Here is a 23421-nt window from a genome sequence, read left to right as displayed (position 1 = left end):
TCAAGACTCTGAAGAAAGAAATTGAAGAAGACCTCAGAAGATGGAAAGATCTCCCATGCTCATGGATTGGCAGGATTAATATAGTAAAAATGGCCATTTTACCAAAAGCGATCTACAGATTCAATGCAATCCCCATCAAAATACCAATCCAATTCTTCAGAGAGTTAGACAGAACAATTTGCAAATTCATCTGGAATAACAAAAAACCCAGGATAGCTAAAACTATCCTCAACAATAAAAGGACTTCAGGGGGAATCACTATCCCTGAACTCAAGCAGTATTACAGAGCAATAGTGATAAAAACTGCATGGTATTGGTACAGAGACAGACAGATAGACCAATGGAGCAGAATTGAAGACCCAGAAATGAACCCACACACCTATGGGCACTTGATTTTTGACAAAGGAGCCAAAACCATCAAATGGAAAAAAGATAGCATTTTCAGCAAATGGTGCTGGTTCAACTGGAGGTCAACATGTAGAAGAATGCAGATCGATCCATGCTTATCACCCTGTACAAAGCTTAAGTCCAAGTGGATCAAGGACCTCCACATCAAACCAGACACACTCAAACTAATAAAAGAAAAACTAGGGAAGCATCTGGAACACATGGGCACTGGAAAAAATTTCCTGAACAAAACACCAATGGCTTACGCTCTAAGATCAAGAATCAACAAATGGGATCTCATAAAACTGCAAAGCTTCTGTAAGGCAAAGGACACTGTGGTTAGGACAAAACGGCAACCAACAGATTGGGAAAAGATCTTTACCAATCCTACAACAGATAGAGGCCTTATATCCAAAATATACAAAGAACTCAAGAAGTTAGACCGCAGGGAGACAAATAACCCTATTAAAAAATGGGGTTCAGAGCTAAACAAAGAATTCACAGCTGAGGAATGCCGAATGGCTGAGAAACACCTAAAGAAATGTTCAACATCTTTAGTCATAAGGGAAATGCAAATCAAAACAACCCTGAGATTTCACCTCACACCAGTGAAAATGGCTAAGATCAAAAACTCAGGTGACGGGGGCTGGGGATTTAGCTCAGTGGTAGAGCGCTTACCTAGGAAGCGCAAGGCCCTGGGTTCGGTCCCCAGCTCCGAAAAAAAAAGAACAAAAAAAAAAAAAAAAAAAAAAAACTCAGGTGACAGCAGATGCTGGCGAGGATGCGGAGAAAGAGGAACACTCCTCCATTGTTGGTGGGATTGCAGACTTGTACAACCATTCTGGAAATCAGTCTGGAGGTTCCTCAGAAAATTGGACATTGAACTGCCTGAGGATCCAGCTATACCTCTCTTGGGCATATACCCAAAAGATGCCCCAACATATAAAAAAGACACGTGCTCCACTATGTTCATCGCAGCCTTATTTATAATAGCCAGAAGCTGGAAAGAACCCAGATGCCCTTCAACAGAGGAATGGATACAGAAAATGTGGTACATCTACACAATGGAATATTACTCAGCTATCAAAAACAATGACTTTATGAAATTCGTAGGCAAATGGTTGGAACTGGAAAATATCATCCTGAGTGAGATAACCCAATCACAGAAAAGCACACATGGTATGCACTCATTGATAAGTGGCTATTAGCCCAAATGCTTGAATTACCCTAGATGCCTAGAACAAATGAAACTCAAGACGGATGATCAAAATGTGAATGCTTCACTCCTTCTTTTAAAGGGGAACAAGAATACCCTTGGCAGGGAAGGGAGAGGCAAAGATTAAAACAGAGACTGAAGGAACACCCATTCAGAGCCTGCCCCACATGTGGCCCATACATATACAGCCACCCAATTAGACAAGATGGATGAAGCAAAGAAGTGCAGACCGACAGGAGCCGGATGTAGATCGCTCCTGAGAGACACAGCCAGAATAAAGCAAACACAGAGGCGAATGCCAGCAGCAAACCACTAAACTGAGAACGGGATCCCCGTTGAAGGAATCAGAGAAAGAACTGGAAGAGCTCGAGACCCCATAGGTACAACAACGCCAAGCAACCAGAGCTTCCAGGGACTAAGCCACTACCTAAAGACTATACATGGACTGACCCTGGACTCTGACCTCATAGGTAGCAATGAATATCCTAGTAAGAGCACCAGTGGAAGGGGAAGCCCTGGGTCCTGCTAAGACTGAACCCCCAGTGAACTAGATTGTTGGGGGGAGGGCAGCAATGGAGGAAGGATGGGGAGGGGAACACCCATAAGGGAGGGGAGGGGGAGGGATTAGGGGGATGTTGGCCCGGAAACCGGGAAAGGGAATAACACTCGAAATGTAAATAAGAAATACTCAAGTTAATAAAAAAAAAAAAAAAAATGAGTCAAGTTGGGCTGGAGAGATGGCTCAGTAGTTAAGAGCTCGGCTGCTCTTCCAGAAGACTCAGGTTGGATTACACATAGTGTATAGACATATATAACATGAAACACCCTTACACATGAAATAAATAATAAATATTTTTAAAAATAGGTAAAAATTTACAAAATATATAAAATAAAAAGGCACAAAGCGGCGCTGGAGAGATGGCTCAGCGGTTAAGAGCACCTGACTGCTCTTCCAGAGGTCATGAGTTAAATTCCCAGCAACCACATGGTGGCTCACAACCATCTGTAAGGAGATCTGATGCCCTCTTCTGGTGTATCTGAAGACAGCTATAGTATATATAATAAATAAATTTCTAAAAAAACAAAAAAGGCACAAAGCTTGGTTAAGGACATGAGAGAACTCTGTTACCCTTTCAGTGCCTGTTTCAAGACAAAAATGTTTTCAACTAAACTGGTTTTTGCCTGGACTCAGGACAGCTAAGCAGGACTGAAAGCTCTAGAGCAGACTGGGCTGTGCAACTAGACCATGTCTCCAGAAACCAAGTAAGTACTATTTTAAAAAATGCTTAAAATGAAATGTCCCTGTTTTGTTTTGTTTTGTTTTAAAGATTTATTTATTATATATAAGCACACCATAGCTGTCTTCAGACACACCAGAAGAGGGCATCAGATCTCATTACAGATGGTTGTGAGCCACCATGTGGTTGATGGGATTTGAACTCAGGACCTCTGGAAGAGCAGTCAGTGCTCTTAACCACTGAGCCATCTCTCCAGCCCATCCCTGTTTTTTAAAGTAGGCAAAGAATGTAAACAGACATTCAAAAATAGACATGCAAATGGTGGAAACCACAATACTTGTGTGTGTGTGTGTGTGTGTGTGTGTGTGTGTGTCTGTATGTGTGTCTGTGTCTGTATGTGTCTATGTGTCTGTGTGTTAGAGATGGGGATGGTTCTAAGACAGGCTTTCAAGAAATCTATCAAACTAGACATATAGCCAAACAGCCTTGATTACTGATCCTGCCAAGATCACAGGCGTGTATCTCTATGACTCCCAGTTCTACCATCAGTTTTTATAGCAGTAGTTATAATAAACATGACACTTCAATATAGCATCCACACATAGTAAATCATCAGGGGATTATAAAAGTAACATCATTTTCAAAGAAAAATATCAATACAAATTTTGAAATTAAAAGTCTTTGCATCAATTACAAAGAAGAAATCTTAAGGGACAATTAACAAACTACTTTACAACTACTGATTTTTTTTTAATGATTTATTTTTATTTATGTCTATATAAGGGTGTCAAATCCCATAGATTTACAGACAGTTGCGAGCTGCAATATGAGTTATGGGAATTGAACCCAGGTCCTCCAAAAAGTCAACCAGTGCTCTTAACTACAAAGCCATCTCTCAGCCACTCACAACTACTACTAAAAAAAGTTGTTTTGGTTTTCTTGGTTGGTTGGTTGGTTGGTTGGTTGGTTGGTTGGTTGGTTGGTTGTGTTTTTCATCACAGCCTTGACTGTCCTAGAACTCACTCTGTAGACCTGGCTGGCCTGGACCTCAGAGATCCATTTGCCTCTGCCTCCTGAGTACTGGGAGTGCTGAGTACACCATTACTGCCTAGCTCTTTTTTTAAGCAGTGCTGGGAATTGAACCCAAACACTTATATGTTAAGCAAAGCAGGCCCATCTCCAGGGAGAAAGAAGAAAAGACTATCCCCAACCCCAATATTTGAGATAGGATCTCATATAGCCTAGGTTGGTCTTGAACATGTTATACAGACAAAGATGAACTCAATTTTTAAATCTTCCTGCTTCAATCTCCCAAGTGCTCGGATACAGGCATGAGCCACCACTTGACTTCCAAATATGTATTTTAAAAAGGAATGTTCTTTCCTAAAGATGTTCATGTTTATAGTCATTCATCATTCAACACTTATCTCTTAAAAACACAATGCCCATAATCATAACTCCTCATGTTTTATATCTAATTAAGAATACATTTAGATATACAATATATCTTTAAACTTAATCTTGAAATAAAAATAATAACTATCAGAAACTTCTAATTTCTACTATGTACCTTTTTTTAACCTTTAAATAAATTTAATTCCCTTTACCATAGCAAAAGAAAGTGATCATACCCAATATCTGTCAGGGGTGGTTTATCTCTCCCCCTCCTATAACACAGGAAAAGCTCTGGGCTTTTTAGACTTCCATAATTCAAGTTTGCTTGGAGTGCTGATGGAGTGGCTTCAACACAGGTGTAACCTTCAGGTACAGTTTCCCCAGCTGATTTGATAATAACAGCAATGTCTGTGATTGGAGCTTTAGGGCCAATTGATTTATTTGTATCTATACGATTTATTTCTTGATCCAAAAGAGTGGATGTATCAGTGAGACCTGCCACAACAAAGTAGTCTGTCACTCTTGGTCCTTTGTCTTCTATCATGATGGCTGTTCTATTTCCTAAAAGAGAAGAAAATGTATCATTGGTTGGAAATACTTTATACTGATCAAAATTAAGATATTCTTGAGTTAGGAATAATCAGCTACCACATTTCTCAAATTTGTAATCAAACTTCATTCTGTAGAACATTTTACCATTTTTGTCAGCTTTTTATTCCCTCGGAGCTGGGGACCAAACCACTGAGCTAAAATCCCCAACCCCTCTTGTCAGCTTTTATCTACACCAAAATCTAGTACATTTGCAACACCACTATATTCATTTCATATACCTACAGTTCTTCCTTTAAGATCATCAGCTGAGTATGGTGCAATCCCAGCACTTGGAAAGATAAAGCAGGAGGATTTTGAGTTTGAGACCAGTACTACACAGTGAGATCCTGTTTCAAAACCTGAAAAAGGGGGGCATTGGGGTGACTTGAGGGGTAAAATATGTGCCTCAAAAATCTAATGACCTCAGCTTGATACCTGAAACCCACAAAAGGACAGAACTAGCACCCCTGCAATCTGTCCTCTGACCCTTACATTCACAATGTGACACGTGCGCAAGCGCGTGTACACACACACACACACACACACACACACACACACACAACTATTCAATCATATATGCACATATACATACTACTATTCAGTAAAGATTTATGCAATGTTGATCTATGGATGAATAATAAAATGATGTGAAATTAATAAGTAGAAGCAACCAGAGCACCCCCAAAAGGATATGATGGCATTTGTATTATTGTTCTTATTAGTGTGTGTGAGTGAGTGTGTGTGTGTTTTTTGTATGTGTGTGTGTGTATGTATGTATGTGTGTATGTTTTGTGTGTGTGTATGTATGTATGTATATGGGTTTTTTTGAGAACAAGGTCTGGGAACCGAATCCAGGTCCTCTGAAAGAAAAGCCAATGCTCTTAACTGCTGAGGTATCTCTCCAATCCTCTATTTATTTGTTTAGCTTTATTTTTTCCCCAGTGGGGGCAGCAGAGGAATGGGACTCAGACACAGCAATCCTTTTACCCTTTGGCCTCACCCTCTGAAATGCCCAGACACTAGACATTTAACTCTCTTTACCATGACCACTTCATACTGCATGTACTTTATGGCTGAAGACTAGCTCTGTGTGTATGTGTACCTGACATTTTTTATTCGTCCATCTACTTAATAACACTAAGTTATTTCTGTACCCTGCTGCTATCACAATGCTGAAATGAGCTTGAGGGTACAGGTATCACCTCAAGAAAGAAATTTTACTCTGGTTAAATAACTAGACATTTGATTGCCAGACCATATAGTGGTTCTATTTTTAATATTGAGTAATTTCCCTAATTAATTCCCATGTTTGTACCAATTTATAATCCCACAAATAGTGTTTCATGACTCTCTGCTCTAAACCTTGAGCAACTCTGTGTAGCAAAAGCTTTTCTTTCTGTTTGTTTTTTAAAGACAGGGTCTCACTCTGAAACCCACACTAGCTAGAATTCAAACTCTCATTAGTCATTCTGCTGAAGGGATTTCAGGTATAAATCATCATGCTTAGCTTTAACAAAGCTTTTCTTTTTAAAGTGTATCTCCATCTCCTCATCACCCCACAATCCCCACATATTCCTGACTGGCCTCTCTTTGGAATGGCTACATTTAAACATTGGCTACATTTAAACAATGCAAAAGAAGGGGTTAGTGGTTTCCTTTAGACAGCTCTATCAAGATCAGCTATACCACTTAAGCCAAAGAACTGTAACACTGAAGTCATTTTGAATAAAATCAGCTGACAGAACAATGATATTCTCCACTGTTGTGTATGTGGCTCAAAGTTTTACACAAGAGTGACCTAAAGAGAGGCTGCAAACACAAGTGCTTAAAAGTATTTAGGCCAGCCTACAGAAGGCTAAAACAGGAGGATTAAAGCAAGTTCCAGGCCTAGGCTAGATGGTGAGTTTCCAGGTCAGCAAAGGCTACTGACTGAGGTCCTATCTCAAGGGAGCTAGGGCCAGAGGAGTGAGGGGATTGAGGGGAGTGAGAGGAGGGAAAGGAGGGAGGGGAAGGGTGGGAGGGGGGAAGAAAGAAAAGAGAAAGCCAGGCAGGATAATTAAGACCTGGAAAGTAGAAGAAGATGCAGGCAGCCACTAATAGGGTAAATCCAGTTGTTAACTGCCTGATCCACTTGGGAAAACTACAACTTCCATTTTTGAATGTTATACAAAGTCAAATTGGCCAGGTGTGGTGGCAGACAGAGAAGTTCACCAGGAGCTTGAGGCTGGCCTGGTCTTCACAGTGAGTTCTAAACCAGCCAGTGAGACATTGTCTCAAACAAAGGATGTAGGGGTGGAGGTGGGTGGCAAAATCCCAGAACTTGGGAGGTTGCAGTAGAAAGATCAGGAATTCGTGGCCAACCTAATGGAGGGATTCTGGAGCCAGCCTGGGCTGCAGGAGATTCCATAAAGGAAAGAGGAAAGAGGCAGAAGAGGAGGCGGCCATTAGCTTTACCTTAAGGTAAATAAGCCAACGCACCTAAGTATCTGAGAGTATGACACATGTTGGAAAATTTAAAAAGAACAACTTTGGGTCTGGTTAATTTTGATGTGTGTGTGTATTCATTTTTGGCAAGGTTTTATATATATTAAAAAGTTTATATATATAAAGTTTATTTTTAAAAAAAAAATCAATTATTCCCAGTGAAAGAGTACTTTGACAAGAACTGAAAAAGAAATTTTGACCCTTACTGTTTTGTGTTTTTAGAAAGGTTCTTCCTCATGGTGGTATGGGTGTGACAATTTTGAAATTATTCTGTGCTTACGTCTATCAGTACGCTTGTCAGAATTCCTGCTGTAAGAAAAGAATACAAATTTGGAAAGTGTGAAGACAAGATTCAATACACTAGAATGAAATCAGAAGCAACAGTGTGAATGCACATGTATGCTAAGGCAATTTCATGCCCTTAAACAGCATATTAAGCTAGGTGTGGTGGCACTAGCCTGGCCCATAATCCCAGCACTCAGGAAGCTGAGACAGGACGATGTCAGGCCAGCCTATGTTAAGTAGCAAGGTTCTGTCTCAAGAAATCCAAGCAAACTGAAACCAAGCACCTGCTGAATGTTTGGATATTTAATGAACAGGCTATCTATATAACCCACACCAAGGCTCAAGGAACAGCAGAAAAGAGAGTAGAAAGAAACTAAGAGACAAAGTTTGGGATGGAATGCTGTGAAAGTCTATCACCCAGGTAAAACTTGATATGAAGCCTCAGCAGAAATGATTTCCTGAACAAGACGACATCCATTAACATCCTATGTGGAAGGATGAGGGAGTTATAAGGTACCACCCACTCCATGGGAACTATAGACAGTTAACAGTTCTTAGACGAAGAGAGACATTTTCTTCAATGTTGTTCCTATAAATAACCTGTTCCCTATGCCCCTGTAAACAACCCTAATTAAACTTATTAGGTCACAAAAAAGATGGGAGCAGATGGAGATGGAGAATAGTAGGGAAACAAGAGAGTAAGGGATGAATAGGATTACATTACACTACATGCATGTATGAGGATGTCATAATTAAACATATTATTATGCATAAATAATATATGCAAATAAAAACATGAAAAATTTTAAGGAAAACTTAAATAAACATGTATTGATATAAAACCAAAGTATGTATGGACATTAAGCTCATTAGTAGGATAATTATGCATCGTTTCATTTTTGCACAATGTTCATTTTCAATTATGCAAAATGTTTCATCTTGAAGAAATCTGTTTTTTGAGACAAGGTCTCACTTTGCCACTCACTATGTGCCCAGTCTGGTATGGAAAACATGGCAATCCTCCTGCCTCTGCCTCAACAGTGCTGGGATCTGAATTGTGAGCTACCACATCCAAATAGTAGCGTAAAATGTTATTAGAAGAAAAATACAAAAATTCATACAATCTTTTCAACTTTTCTACAAACCTAAAATTATTTAAAAAATTATAATTTTAAGGTTGAGTACATATCTCAGTGATAGGTCACTTTTCTAGGGAGTTCTGAGTTCAATCTACAGCATCACTAGATAAAGTTAAAATTTGATTTTCTTTAATTTTTTTATTGAAGGAAAAGGACGTGCCCATGACTTTGTGAACACAAGCCTGTGATGGCCATAGGTAGATCCTGGGTATCTTCCTCAAGTGTTTTTCTGTCTTATTTTTGAGCCAAGGTTTGCCACTGAACCTAGAGTTCACCAATTCAATAGATTGGCCAGCAAGATGCAGGGATCCTCCTGTCTCCTTATCTTCTCAGTGTTGGGATTATGGGAGCACAATGTCACACATGGCTTTTTATGTGGGTGCTAGGAATCAAGTACTCTTGCTTGCACAGGAAACACTTTAACAAATGAGTCAATATCCCTGCTCCAATAATTTAAATATATAAGTTTTATTAATTTATTATGTATGTATGTGGACAGTATTGTCAACAGCAATAAAAACAGTCTACATGCCCATCAATTGGTACCATATATTTATTTACACAATTGAGTGCCATTCAACAATAAGGAATAAAGTACCAACACACGCTTCCACAAAGATGATGCTTGAAAACACTCCACTAACTGGAATCATCTAGCCACAGAAAACATATGCGATATGGTTCTATTTCAGTAAAATGCTCAGAACAGCAGCAAAAGTGGATATAGAAGCAGAAGTGGATGAATGGCAGACTCAGGCAGGCAGGGACTCAAGAGAAATGCAGAAGGGCTGCTAATAGAAAAGAGGCTCCTGTTCAAACCATGATGTTCCACAGAGCCAAGGATGGGCCAACATGCCTGTGATCCCAGCACTAGAGAGAAAGAGAGGAGAGCTGGAGATGTAGAAGCCAACTGGGGAATAGAAGCCAACTGGTCTCACAACTATTAACAGGTACTAGACCCCCTTTGGGGGTCACGTGTTAGATACTTACATTATGATTCATAATAGTAGCAAAATTACAGTTAAGAAGGGGATACAAGGGCTGGAGAGATGGCTCAGTGGTTAAGAGCACTGACGGCTCTTCCAGAGGTCCTGAGTTCAAATCCCAGCAACACACGGTGGCTCACAACCATCTGTAAGGGGATCAGATGCCCTCTTCTGGTGTGTCTGAAGATATCAACAGTGTACATTATACATTAAAATAAATAAATCTTTAAAAAAAAAGGGGATACAAAAATAATTTTATGCTTGAGGTCACCATAACATGAGTACTGTATTAAAGGGTTGCAGTATTAGTAAGACTGAAAGTGCTTGTTGCTTTTCCAGAGAACTGAGTCCAGTTCCCAGAACCCACGTGAGTAAGTTCACAACCACCTATAACTTTAGCTCCAGGAAATCCAATATCCTTTCATGGCCTCTGTGGGTACCTGCATTCATATTTACATAGCCAAATGCATATACACATAAGATGAAAATTTTTTAAAAACTGTGTATATGGGGGCTGGGGATTTAGCTCAGTGGTAGAGCGCTTACCTAGGAAGCGCAAGGCCCTGGGTTCGGTCCCCAGCTCCGAAAAAAAGAACCAAAAGAAAAAACTGTGTATATGGGTGTCCTTCCTAGTTCTGACTGGTTAAGAACACACTCAGAGCCAGAAGAGGGTGGCTTACTTCTTTAATTCCAGGGAAGCAGAAGGAGCTGGATCTCTGAGGTTGAAGGTCTACAGAGTGAGTTCCAGGACAGTCAAAGCTACAGAAAAACCCTGTATTGAAAATTCAATAACCAGGGGGCTGGAGACATGGCTCAGCAGTTAAGAGCACTGGCTACTCTTCCAGAGGTCATGAGTTCAATTCCCAGCAACCACATGGTGGCTCACAACAATCTACAGGTGGATCTGAGGCCCTTTTCAGGCAGGTAGATGCATATGCAGCAGAGCACTCATAAATTAAATGAATAAATTTTTTTTAAAAAATGAAAAACCAAAGCAAAATACAAAAACAAACAAAAGCCCACACTCGCAGAAGTAGTGTCACCAAAAACAACAAATATTACCTAAGCCACCCCCTACAGTAACACCCTGGGGCAGGGTCCCTTAGAGAAATGACAAGGCTGAAATGAATCAAGGAAAATGTATGGTACACCCAGAATGCCACATGCAAAGGGCAAAAGGCACTTTAAAGATTAATGGAGTCCTGTCAGTAGTCACAAGTACTAGGTTAATGAGTCTCCCATAGTTCAAACTGTGGATGATCTCTGAATCAAAATGTGTGGCAGAAACTGGGGCATGACTCAGGAGTAAACTGCATACAAAAAGACAAAGGATGGTAGCAATAGATTATAATACATTAAGTTTTCTAAATATGAGCCCATTCTGTTCCTACAAAATGAAGGTCAGAAGACTTTTTACAATAGAATGTCAAGTGGTACAGGTGGGGAGAAGGAATGATAGAATATAGCCATTTTCTAATCACACATTCAGATGTGAGCCAGAAAGAAGGAGACTAAGTGTTAGGTTTCAAACCTGGGACAAAGGGCTGAGGGCCTGTTTAACATATCAAAGTGGACCAGGCTACCAGGTTCTCTCTGCATCCCTTAGTCCCTACCTAACACAGGATCTTCCTGGCTAGCATACCTTGGCCCCCTATCCTCAACTCTAGTCCAGATACTGGACTGTCCTCCAGGGGCCCTTTCTATATAATCCAGTCATTTTGGTTACCCCTTCACTTTTGGGCCTCCTGATTGCTGCACCTCTTTTCCCTCCTTCCCCTCCCCTCTTTCCCTTCACCTTCTCCTCACATGGTTCAGAGTCATGTCCACTCTGGACTCCCCCAGATATCCCTGTCTCTGGCTACACACTCCTTTTTATCTATAATAAACTTTCTCCTCCACTATACCTAGCAGCAGTTACAACCTTTTTTATTTATGTTGGCATTCCTTCTAGGCTCCGCCCAACAGTTACCTGGCAACAGCCAAATAGGCCTGGCTTGCAATAAAAGAAGCTGTTGGACTCCTCACTCCCTGACCCCTTTTCTTTCTCTCCTCATCACCCCCCTTCTCCATGTGTTCCTGGCTGACCCCACCCATCTTTCTCTGTCTCTACTCCCTTTTCAACTCCCCTTCCCATGCCCTAAATAAATTCTATTCCACACTATACCTGTCTACCATACCTCAGGGGAAAGGGATACCTCAGCATGGGCACACTGAGGCACCCTTCCCACCTCACCATACTGTGCTCTATAAAACATATTCTGGACTTTTTTTTTTTTAATAAAACACAACAATTACTTTTCCATTCAAAGAACACTGAGCAAAAGTCCACTAGAAACTGTTACAGCAGCTATAAAATGTTAGTCTGGTGAGAGACAATATACCTGGAACTCAGCACTCAAAATGCTGGACAGGAGGATCTTGCATTTAAGGATGCCTGAACTAATAAATATGGAACTCCAGGCTAGTCTGGACTGCAAAGAAAGATCATGTCTCAAAAATCAAAACAGATGGCTCAGTAGATAAAAGCACTTACCAATATACCTGACAACCTTGGTCTCCAGGCCTCAAATGGTAGGAGAAACCAATTCCTACAAATTGTCCTCTGACCACCACACAGGCACCATGGCAACCACACACACACACACCACACAAATGTTTATTTAAAAGGGGTGGGGTGTCAGAGATGGCCCAGTGATTGCAGTTCTTGCCCCACAAGCAAGAGTTCAATCCCCAGAACCCATGTAAATTCTGAGTGGGCCTATAGCTTTCCTATAATTCCACCTCTGAAGGCAGAGATGGGAATCCCAGAATAAGTGGGCTTCTGAGACTAGCTTAGGTGAGCTTTTGGGTTGATCCTGCCTGTAAAGAAATCAGTGGAAGAAAAATTGAGGAAGATTCCCTGATATCAACCTCAGTCCTCCATATGTACACTCACATGCCTGCATGCACACCTGTAAACATGCTTCACACATGTAAACACATTTAACACATATACATAATCACATGGAAAAGTTTTAAAATAGTGACATGGAGGGGTTGGGGATTTAGCTCAGTGGTAGAGCGCTTGCCTAGGAAGCGCAAGGCCCTGGGTTCGGTCCCCAGCTCCGAAAAAAAGAACCAAAAAAAAAAAAAAAATAGTGACATGGAAACACACACACACACACACACACACACACACACACACACACACACACACACACAGCCTTATCTTTAATCTCAGCACTCCAGAGACAGAGTCTGCAAGTTGAAGGCCAGGCTAGCCAGTACTACATAGTGAGAGACCCAGTCTGTAGGGGGAAAGGAACTCTCCAAATAATTGAAAGCCAGGCTTCAAGCCAGGTATGAAAGCTAAGGCAAAAAAAATTTTTTTGCAAGTTTAAGGCTAGCCTACCCTATAGAATGAGACCCTGTCTCAAAAAGAAAAGAAAAACATACAGGCTGGAAAGAGGGCTCTGTGTTTAAGAGTTTAAGAGCACCAACTGCTTTTCCAAAGGACCTGGGTTTCATTCCTGGCAACCACATGGCAACTCATGTCCATCTATAACTCCAGTCCAGGGGATATACATGCGGGCAAAAGACCCATACACATAGAATTTTAAAAATTAAAGAAGATGCTGGGATTACAGGTGAGAATAGTCTTTCAGAAAAGAAACTGTCATGTAATAAGGAAACTATTTTATAAGAGAGAAGAAAGCTTAAGGCCAGTTAACTAAGTCTTTTATCTGAAAAGTAAAGAGCCCCACACCTCCAACATATCTCATGGTTACCACTGTGTTACAGTCTACAGTGCAACCATGGTCTCCTATTGATCATGGAAAAACCAAATTACTGAATAATTTCTTTTATAAAACACATATGTAACATCTGTCTATTTTATGTGAGAGGGAAACACAGCAAGTGACCTTATCCACTGAGCCGTCTCATTACCTCTGAATAATTCACCTTTCTATATATTAAAATCTCCTAGGTAGGAGCTGGGAATCTCACTAAATGCTGATGTACATGACCACCTTGTAAAAGAAGGCTCCAAATTCAATGTACAGCACCCTTTTAAAAAAAATTCTACCTTCTGTTTCATTCCATTAGCCAATTCCCAAGCAACATCCAGTTAATTGTGATAGGTCTGTGGTTTGATCTTGTAAACTCCCTCTCTTCACTCTTTCCAAAACAAAACAAAACTTTTCAGGTTAATTCATTCAGAAGAAAGAGGCTTGTTTAGTGGTACATACTTCTAATCATGGCATCCAAGAGGCTAACGAAAGGACTGCCATGCGTTTGAAGCCTATCATGCCACACCGTGAACTGTAGGAGCTTGGGATATACAGAAAAATCTCACTCAATCAACAAATAAGAACAAAATGTTTTAGAGGGAGCAAGTGGAGAGTTTTGTTTCTTTTTAAAAGATGTATGTATGTGTCTGAGTGTCTTACTCCCTATATGTATGTGTACCAAATGCAACCCTGTACTTGTCGAGGTCAGAGAAGAGTCAGAAGGTCTGACAATCTCTGGAACTGGAGGCTACATGTGGGTGTTGGAACCAAACCCAGATCCTTGGCAAGAACAAGTGTGCTTACCTGCTGAGTCACTTCTCAGCAGCCCCAGAACTACTGTAAAGCACAGTACAGGGGAATCGGGAGACAGCTCCGTGAGTAAAGAAGCTTACTGGTAGGCCTTGTCCAAAATGTTAAGAATTAGAACAACGAAGATACTGAACACAAATGGGATTACAGTCCATCACTTAGAAAGCAAAAAGGAGAAAAACAGCTACTAGGACATGAATTTGAGGACTGATGATGGACACTCCTCTGGCATCTGCAGGCATATACATTCACATGTACGTACCTACACACAGACATATACATGATCAAAATAATAAAAATAAAGCTTTTAAGACAAAAAGAAAGGCAAACTTAGGAAGAGATGGCTCAACAGTTAACACTTGCCACTTTTTCAAAAGACCCAAGTAGAGTTCCCAGCACCATATCCTTCAGATCTAATCTACTCTTTTAACCTCCTCAGGCACCACTGAATGTGCAAGCAATTTTAACAGAGAGAAATCTAGAGCAACAAAAAAATCAAGAGCCAGCATAGTGGCACATACCTGAAATCTCACCCCTCAGGAATCAGTGGCAGGAGGGTCTCAAATCTAAGGCCAGACTGTGACGATTAGCCCAGCTATACATACTATAGTTCCCATATAATCTCACCAGTGCATAGCCACCTCCACTATAAACACCCCCTTCAGAGTGTTACCTGTGTTAATAACTGGAGAATCTGCTGTGTCTGCACACTGTCATCATGTACAGTCTCTAGTGTACAGGGTCCCTCTTGGTATTAATTCTATGGCTTTGAACAAATGAATAGTGCACACATCTACTATTATAGTTTCATTAAGTATTTTCTGTGTTCACCTCCCCCCACCTCTTCTTTTACCTACCCCCCCCCCCTTTTGTTGTTATATTTCTTTTCCTTACTGCTTTTTTTGAGACAGGGTCTTATAGTCCAGATTGGCTTTGAACTCAAAATCCTCCCAAGTACTAGGATGACAGGCATGAACCAAAACCATATTTTGTTGTTCCTGGGGCTTTGGGGTTTTTTTTGTTTTGTTTTCATTTGTCTAATTTTTATTGTTTGTTTATTCTTTTATTTGTGTATGTAAGTGAAGCACATGGTATACAGTCACATGTATGAAGATCAAAAGACAACTTGCAGGAGTCACATTGCTCCTACCATACGGGGCCTAGGGATCAAACTCAGATCATTAGGGTTGGTAACAAGTGCCGTACATGCTCAGCTGTCTCAGTGACCCTTATTTTGTTTTCTGAGACAGGATCTTAAGTAGCCAGGCTGGCCTCAACCTCACTCTAAAGCTCAAGCTAGTCTTGATTCTTCCTCCTGTTGCCACCTTCTAACTACTGGGGATTACAGGCATGTGAATTCACGCCCAACTATTTGATTCCATTTATTGTTACTCATTTTAGTGTAGGGTCACTAAATTTCTAAACTACATATGTGAGCTGGAGGTATGTATGACTTAGTGGTTGAGGGAATGTTCATTATGCATAAGGCTGAGTTCAACCTAAAAACTCATAGTAACATAAAGAAGTTATGAGTGAGAATTACACTGCCTCTCCTCCACAGCAGCAACCCAAGCAGATCCAATCTGAAGAAGGAAGTACCGACAGGCTTCTCAGCAAACACTATGAATGCACTCGGGGGAAAAAGAAAATAAATGTAAGAGCAATTGGAGGTAAAATGAAAGGCTGAGCAGACCACAGTGAGGATGACCTGCAAGCCCTGCACTTGGGAATAGGAGGCAGAAGAGTTTAAGTCATCCTCAGCTGTGTAGTAAGTTCGAGGTTACCTAGGCATTTACCTCTTGCAGCATTTAAGACAACAGCAAGCACAGCAAGTTCCAGGCTTACCTAAACTATATACCAGGACTTTGTACCAAAAAAAAAAAAAAAAAAAAAAAAGGCAGGTAGGCATGCCTTTAGTCCCACACTAAGGCAAAAGCAGGAGGGTTATAAAAATTCAAGGCCTTCTTCCCACAAATACTCTTATAAATCTTAAATAATATAAGTATCTAAATTTGCAATTCCTTATACCATGATCCTAAAAAACCTCTTTTACTAGGTTATCATACAGGACACTCTTCCCTGTTTTTCAACTCTCTGTTTGGTGCTCTGTTTTGTTTCTTCTAAACAAGGTGTCACCATTTAACCCAAGCTGACTGACATGGAATGATGAGTATGAAGGCTGGCCTCGCTTCTACACAGTCACCCTGCCTCCACCTTCCAAGTGCTGGGGGGAGTACAGGTATGCAACACCACACCTGGCTTCCCAAAGTTTAACTGGTAAAGACACTTCCCATTCCACCCAGGTGTCCCATTGCTATAAATCTATAAAACTGACAATCTGGTATGGCTTGTGCACCACAGTCCTTAAAAGGGTAACATTTTAATTCATGCATTATGAAAACTTGTGTCCTCATTTTCTGCAAGCATTTTCTACTAGAAATTCGAGTTATAACAGGCACTCTGTTTTCAAATCAGAGCAGGCGGACGAGGGAGACAACTTGCCACTGACTCAGCTGCTTTCTTTTTCCCTTTACAACCTGTACTTAAGGTTCAAGAACAAGGTGAAAACGTAACTTTCAACGTGAGCAGCAAAGCCAATACGGTATTTGTCTTAGCAGGGAACACCAATGAAAATATGAGATGCTTCTGTCTTAATTGGCAAACACACAAAAAAGCGAAGGTGCCTTGTCATTATTTACCATGCAAAACTCTTCATGCATAAGTTACAAACTGCCTTTTACTACAGATGCTTAGCGTGTTTCCTTAGAAAGATCTGCAGCCCAAATAACCATCCAAATCTGCCATCCTCAACTGTCACAGCCTACACAACACAGCACTTCCTTGTGATTTAAAACATTTGGTTTTAAGAATAGTCTCCACCCACAACTTTTCCACAAATCTCTTCAGCTACAAGTAGCTCAAGTTTACACTGCAAAACACTGTATTTATTCCAACAGGATGCACTCATTTACAAACTACACAGGAGTAAATTACTAAAATGCAAAACATCAACATTTCTGACACATCGTTTCTATTATTCAAATAAGCAAACAATTATACTCCAACCAAGGTACTGTTGGCCAAAAATCAAATGACATGGGATCATTTCACTAAAGCCGGTAATAAAGACGATTAGACCCCTTAATCTCAATCCATTGCTTTATAAGTAGCAAAGAGTCAGAGGAGTGGACCGAATAGCAGAAAACCTTTTGCTACTAACTAAAAAACAATTCAAAGCAGCCCAGTAAGAAGCAGGTCATGTTCATGAGCACAGATCTAAGATTATGTCTGAGATTTCTGAGTTCCCAGTCTTACATCAAGAAGGCAGTTTGCCAACTTTTAACATTAATATTGAGAACAGAGCAGAAAATATAGAGGGTTTTTAATGGTCATAATGACTGTGGTACAAAAAAAAAAAGGTTTCCTTTTGCAATTCTTTTTTAAACAGAAAAGTCACATAATGAGTTCAAGATTTAAGTTAGTTTAGTATATATTCATGATTATCAAATCAAATGTTTACTGAAAACCTGGCACCAGGACATTACACCTAAGGATCTTTTCTACCTTCTCCTTGGAAGCATGGAGATAGACGGCAATACCTATTTCTAGGGTTAACTGGACTCGAGTTTGCACACAATTAAGTAGCCTCAGTATGTCAGCTACTCAGACTACAGTGCATGACCTCTCTAGATACAATCGCACAGCAAGTTGAGCTTTCAGTACGGGGGAATGACACCTTCTCTCACATTTGCTCAAGTAACTACGGTAACTGCCCTAAATTTTCCCGTGTGAAACCAACAAATTTTGAGGGAAAGAAAGAGAGGGGGCATTTTAAAAACTGGGTCATTCCTTATTTGTTCTTTCCAAGCACATTCTTCGTGAGGAAAGGGCCTACGAATCACAAAAAAGGGAGCGGGAAGTCGTGACAGCATCTCCAATGCTTTAAAGTTGCGGCTCTTACAAGAGTCAGCACTAGGGGCTCATTACTTGGCTTTATTTGGGTTTAGTCACTCCGGAGCTGAATGGAGCCTTCCTATAAGTTATCCCCAACAAAGTAGCCCTAAACATCAGCCACGGTCCGGCAGAGGAGGAAATGCCCTGGATTCACCTGCGGCACCTGCCTGCACCCCGGTACCTCCACCTCCGCAGCGTCCGCGGATCCTTACGCTCCACCCCAGCCGCCACCGCTCAGCACCCCACCGGCCAGGCCAGGGCCCGAGAGCCTAGTTCCCGCTTCACCCCGGCGGCAGAGGCCAGGCCCTGTCCCTGCACTGAGGCGATCCTCAGGAGACCCTCCAGCCGCAGCCTCTCCGCACCGCAGCCCACAAGCTCTGGGGACCTCCGGCCCGCTCGGCGACTAGGCCAGCCGGCCGCTCCCCTCCTCCAGCTCTACCTGAGCGGCCTGACTGCGCGGGAGGGAATAGGCAGGGCGGCGGTGCGGACTTACCTGCGCCCGCCCAGTCGGTGACCGAGCCGACACCGTAGCTTCCTGAGGCAAGAAAGCGCCGGCTACGCGGCCTGGACACCCTCGCTGGCAGGGCCGGGACTCCGGTGGCCCCTCTGCGCCTGCGCCTCAGCGCGGCCGGCTCTCCAGGGACACAGCCTGCAGCGAGAGCAACTGCCGACCGAGGGGCTCGCGGGCCGCGAGTGCTGCGGGAGGACGGAGGTCTAGGCGCTGCCCGCGGCGAGACTGTCCCGACTACAGACCGCCATGTTTCTGTTTCCTTTTCTCTTTTGCTTTCCACTCCTTCCGCCCCTTTCCACAGAACACCACTTTCCCTCCCTCTGTCCCTCTCCCTTTCCTTCTGCGGGGGCGGTAGAAAGGACGCGGGGGTGGGGTCCGAGGTCGGACCCGCCCGCTAGGACCACGCCCCCTTGGTTGGGCTCCGCCCAAAGGTTGTCCCACGCCCCCAGACTCCTTCCAAGACTCGCGCTCAGGCCACGCCTCTTCAGTTGCGCTCCGCCCCGTGAGCGCCCTCCTCCTGGCAAAGGGACCCATTCCGGCCGACCTCGGAGCGCTCCTTGGAATCCTGACGCTGGCCTATCCGACCCCGAAGCGAGAGACCGCCAGCTCTCCGGGCGCTAGTTGCAGCCTTACTGTTTGTTCTGCGTTTTTTGCGGTGGCCTGTGGCAGGTGACTACCTAGGCCTCTCAAGGTCGGGCTTTCAAAGACTTAGAAAGTGACACAGAATAGCTCAAGGTCAATGGAAAAAAAAAAAAAAGCCAAGGGAGACTTGCAGTTTCTCTTTAGTAGAGGCTGGAAGTCCCACCCATAACTGTGTGACCCCAAAGTCTGAGTGACATTGGAGGACTGCCCTTCTCTAAGCTATCCAAAGACCTCTCGGGAGAGGCCTTGGCTGCGTTGGCTTTCTGTACTTCTGCCCAGATTGTGATAACGTCGAACGTGTAACTCTTTAATTTAGATAATCGTAACACGCTGCCTCCCAAAGGTAACTTAGATCGAGAGGTAAACATTCTGAAGCTGAGGTTGTGAGCTTCAGGACAGGGTGCCAAGGATTTAACTCTGGTCCTCAAGAAGAGCAGCAAGTACTCTGAAATACTGAGTCATCTCTTTAGCACCCATTTTTCAGTTTTGCAGGTACAGACGAATGGGGTTGGAGAGTCTTCACTGTAATGCAATTTTGGCAAAATATTTCTGGCTTGTTTTGGTTTGGTTTTGTTTAGTGGAGAGTGAGGGTGTGCAGGGTCTCTCTATTTAGCCCTGGCATTTCCTACAAGTCTTATTTGTAGACGAGGCTGGCTCATTTCATTGCTGAAATTAAAGACTTGTGCCACTACTTGGTGACATTTTTTTAAAGGTATCAAGTTTTCAAGAAACAAAATAGCTTAAAATATGTTAACAACTTTTTTTTTCTCCTGGCAAAAGACGGGTTGGCCCATGACCTGTAGCTGATTGAAATTAGAACTGATGAGATGGGGGTGGGGGGTGTAGAACAACAATGACGTATGTGAGCATGTCTTAGTGAAACTTGTTTCTTTGTATGCTGTTTAAAAGTTCATTAAACTATTTTAAAGATTTGTGCAAAACTGGTGAGCACCTGTGTACATATATCATTTTACTGAGAATTGCTCTTTCATTTGCTCACTATACTTGCTAACAAGTATAATGTTAAGTCTGGTTGATACATGCCGGGTTGGCGATCTATTTCTGAAGTTAACAGCAGGTTTGAAAAGTTTTGGCTTTCGACCTCTGTAACAGATGCCATTTTCCTAACCACATTAGCAGTCAGAATTGATTCAAGAAGAAACACTTAGCAATATGAATATCGCCTTATTAACAATAGTTAGGAGTTGGTCTGGGGTCCTGGAAGCATCCTGTCACTAACAGTCCAGACAGCAGAAACGATAAGGACACATTCATATTTGAAAACCTAACTGTGAACTTCTTGTATTTCCTTGTCAATGTAAAACTAATGCTTTCAAAATATTTAAACAGAGCTATGGGTTTAACTTAATGAGAGAGAGCATATTTAGCTAGAGCAAGACCAGACCCTAGGTTGGATCTCTAGCTCTGATGGGTGCATATCATTAACTCTTAGGCACTGAAGTGCCTACCTTTCTCCTCAAGCCATACTCTTTGGTACCTGTAAATCTGAAGAGTGGATGCCAGAGACTTACTATTTCAGAGTACTTTCTGCTCTTCTTGAGGACCAGCATTAAATTCTCAGCACCCAGTCCTGAGGTTCACAACAGGGGATCTAACTAACACCCTGTGATGCTTTGAATATGCTTGGTCCAGGGAGTGGCACTATTTGGAGGTGTGGCTTTATTGGAGGAGGTGTGGATGTGGCTTAAGACCTTCCTCCTAACCACACAGCAGCCCAGCAGTCTTCTCTTACAGGCCTTCAGATGAAAATGTAGAACTCTCGGCTCCTCCTGCACCATGCCTACCTGGATGCTGTCATGCTCCTGCCTTGATGATAATGGACTGAACCTCTGAACCTTAAGCCAGCCCCAGTTAAATGTTGTCCTTATGAGTTGCCTTGGTCATGGTGTCTGCTCACAGCAGTAAAACCCTGACTAAGACTCACCCACCATACATATAAATAAAAAAGCCAGTGTGCTGGCTTTTCTCAACTGAGGTTCACTCTTCTCTCATGACTCTAGCTTGTGCCAATTTGATATAAAACTAGCCAGGACACAGGCTGAGCAAATCATGGGGAGCCAGCCATTCCTTAAGGCCTCTGCATCTGCTCCTGCCTCCAGGTTCCAGACCTTCTTGAGTTCCTGTTCTGACTTCCTCCAGTGATGTACGGTGACGTGGAAGTGTAAGCCAAATAAACCCTTTCCTCCCCAAATTGTTTTTGGCCATGGTGTTTCATCACAGCAATAGTAACCCTAACTAAGACAGAAATGCCAAAACCTTATCCCACTTAAAAGAGAAAGAAGAAAGAAAGGAAGAAAGAAAGAAAGAAAAAAGAAAGAAAGAAAATTGGAAGAGGCCATTTTTCCATATGGTGGATTACAAGAGTTGAGAAAAATCCATATTTTTTTCCTTGATTTTCCTTAATGTTTTCATCACCCTAAAGTTTTGCCATAGTTTTTCATCTCCATTTCCTTCCCAATATCTCGTAGAATGGACTGGCACGTCTAACGTCTCATCTGAGTCACCTTTCTCTTCTTGCACGTTTTCATCACTCTTGCACATCCAGGATAAATAAGTTCACGTTGGTGTTTAATATAGAGCTATTCGTCTGTCCCTACTGAGGAACTATTTGCAGTTAATAGTTGTTCAGGGAAAGAGAGTCCTTTTTTGAGGATCTGGCCACTTGCCAGAGTCCCATGTTCCAGTGGATTGTCCCTCACCCAAGGCCATATGAGCAGCACTAACTGAACTTAAAAGAACATACATATATTTGGGTGGGAATACATAGGATCATTTCTCATTGTGTACGATATGAAATGCTAAAGAATAAAGACAACATTCAATGTTCAATTAAAAAAAATAAATAGGGCTGAATACATGAGCCCAAGATTAAGAGCATTTACTCCTCTTGCAGAGAGCCTGAGACTCCAGTTCTGGGAGACACAATGCCCTCCTCTGGCCTCTGTGATCACCTGCACAAACATGGTGTACATATGAATGATCAAAAACACATATGTAACATAAAATGAATAAATCCTTACAAAAAAAAAACAAATTATTTGTCTAAAAAGCTGGAAGAGAACTGAAGAGCCCAATAAGCATATAACTTATAATCATTACAGCATCAGAGTTTTATTTAAATTTATAGATACAAGAATACATACAAGCCAGGCATGGTGTCATATGTCTTTAATCCCAGCACTCGGGAAGCAGGGGCAGAGACAGGGGCAGAGGCAGGGGCAGGGGCAGGGGCAGAGATTCTAGTGAGTTCCAAGCCCGCCTGGGCTACATAATCAGACCCTATCACTAAATAAATAAAAACATACTTAGCTCAGTGGTAGAGCGCTTGCCTAGCAAGCGCAAGGCCCTGGGTTCGGTCCCCAGCTCCGAAAAAAAGAAAAGAAAAGAAAAAACATACTTAAGGGACGAGGGTATAGCTCAGCTGCAGCCCTCTTCCCTAACATGTATGAGGTCCCAGGTTGACCTGGCTTAACAAAAAGAGGAGGGGTGGGGTGCACAGGACTAATCTGGCCAACCCTCCATAAAAGGAAGTGACATTCTAGCTGGAAGCTCCTCCTCACCCCCACCCTCCAGTGCTCATGATCACTGTCGAGTCCTCTGGATTTACAGAGCGAACTAGACAGACGGAAGAGTTATCTTCTTCAAGTAGGCAGGTTTTGGTGGCTGTCTTCAGCTCTGCATCTTACAGGTGCCATTTTTGCTCATTCTTTCTGTTCTTTTCAAAATCTTCTGATATTCTCCTGTGGGGACAAGGTCGCATGGTGTCCTTTCCAGGTGCACAGACCCTGTCACAGAAAAACATAAAGAGTCGTCTCAAAAGTAACGAGGGCGGATGAAAGATGAGGGTGCGGTCAGAGGTAAAGGGGAGCTGTTCAGCACTGGTCCACTCCTCAGTGCCACAAACAAAACCAAAACAGAAAGGATGGATGGAGAAGAGGAAAAAGAACTGATGAATGGTTTACACAAATAACCCTATGCTTTGCTCATTTTCA

At 42.1% G+C, this 23421-nt stretch overlaps 1 protein-coding gene and 1 long non-coding RNA gene across 4 annotated transcripts in view; both read right to left on the bottom strand.

Moving 5' to 3' along the window:
• Positions 1–19110, bottom strand: part of Dennd4c (DENN domain containing 4C) — a 97015-nt gene extending 77905 nt beyond the window's left edge. Inside the window, exons 1-2 of one of the 2 annotated variants that reach the window (XM_087549041.1) lie at positions 18749–19110; positions 4473–4797 (exon numbers count right to left, since the gene is read on the bottom strand). In XM_087549041.1, the coding sequence (XP_087405167.1) occupies positions 4473–4780 (308 nt within the window). In that variant the 5' untranslated portion in view covers positions 4781–4797; positions 18749–19110. 2 annotated transcript variants of the gene reach the window in all.
• A 3405-nt stretch (positions 19111–22515) lies between these two features.
• LOC102547623 (uncharacterized) overlaps positions 22516–23421 on the bottom strand; it is a 41405-nt gene continuing 40499 nt past the window's right edge. For both annotated transcript variants that reach the window (XR_015620956.1, XR_015620957.1), the window contains exon 5: positions 22516–23214. This is a non-coding gene — a long non-coding RNA (uncharacterized LOC102547623). The remainder of the gene's footprint in view (positions 23215–23421) is intronic.

Source organism: Rattus norvegicus, chromosome 5, assembly GCF_021556685.1.
Source record: "Rattus norvegicus strain SHRSP/BbbUtx chromosome 5, alternate assembly SHRSP_T2T, whole genome shotgun sequence".
Lineage (NCBI taxonomy): Eukaryota > Metazoa > Chordata > Mammalia > Rodentia > Muridae > Rattus > Rattus norvegicus.
The sequence above is the reverse complement of the archived record's forward strand: the minus strand, read 5'-3'. Positions and strand labels throughout refer to the sequence as shown.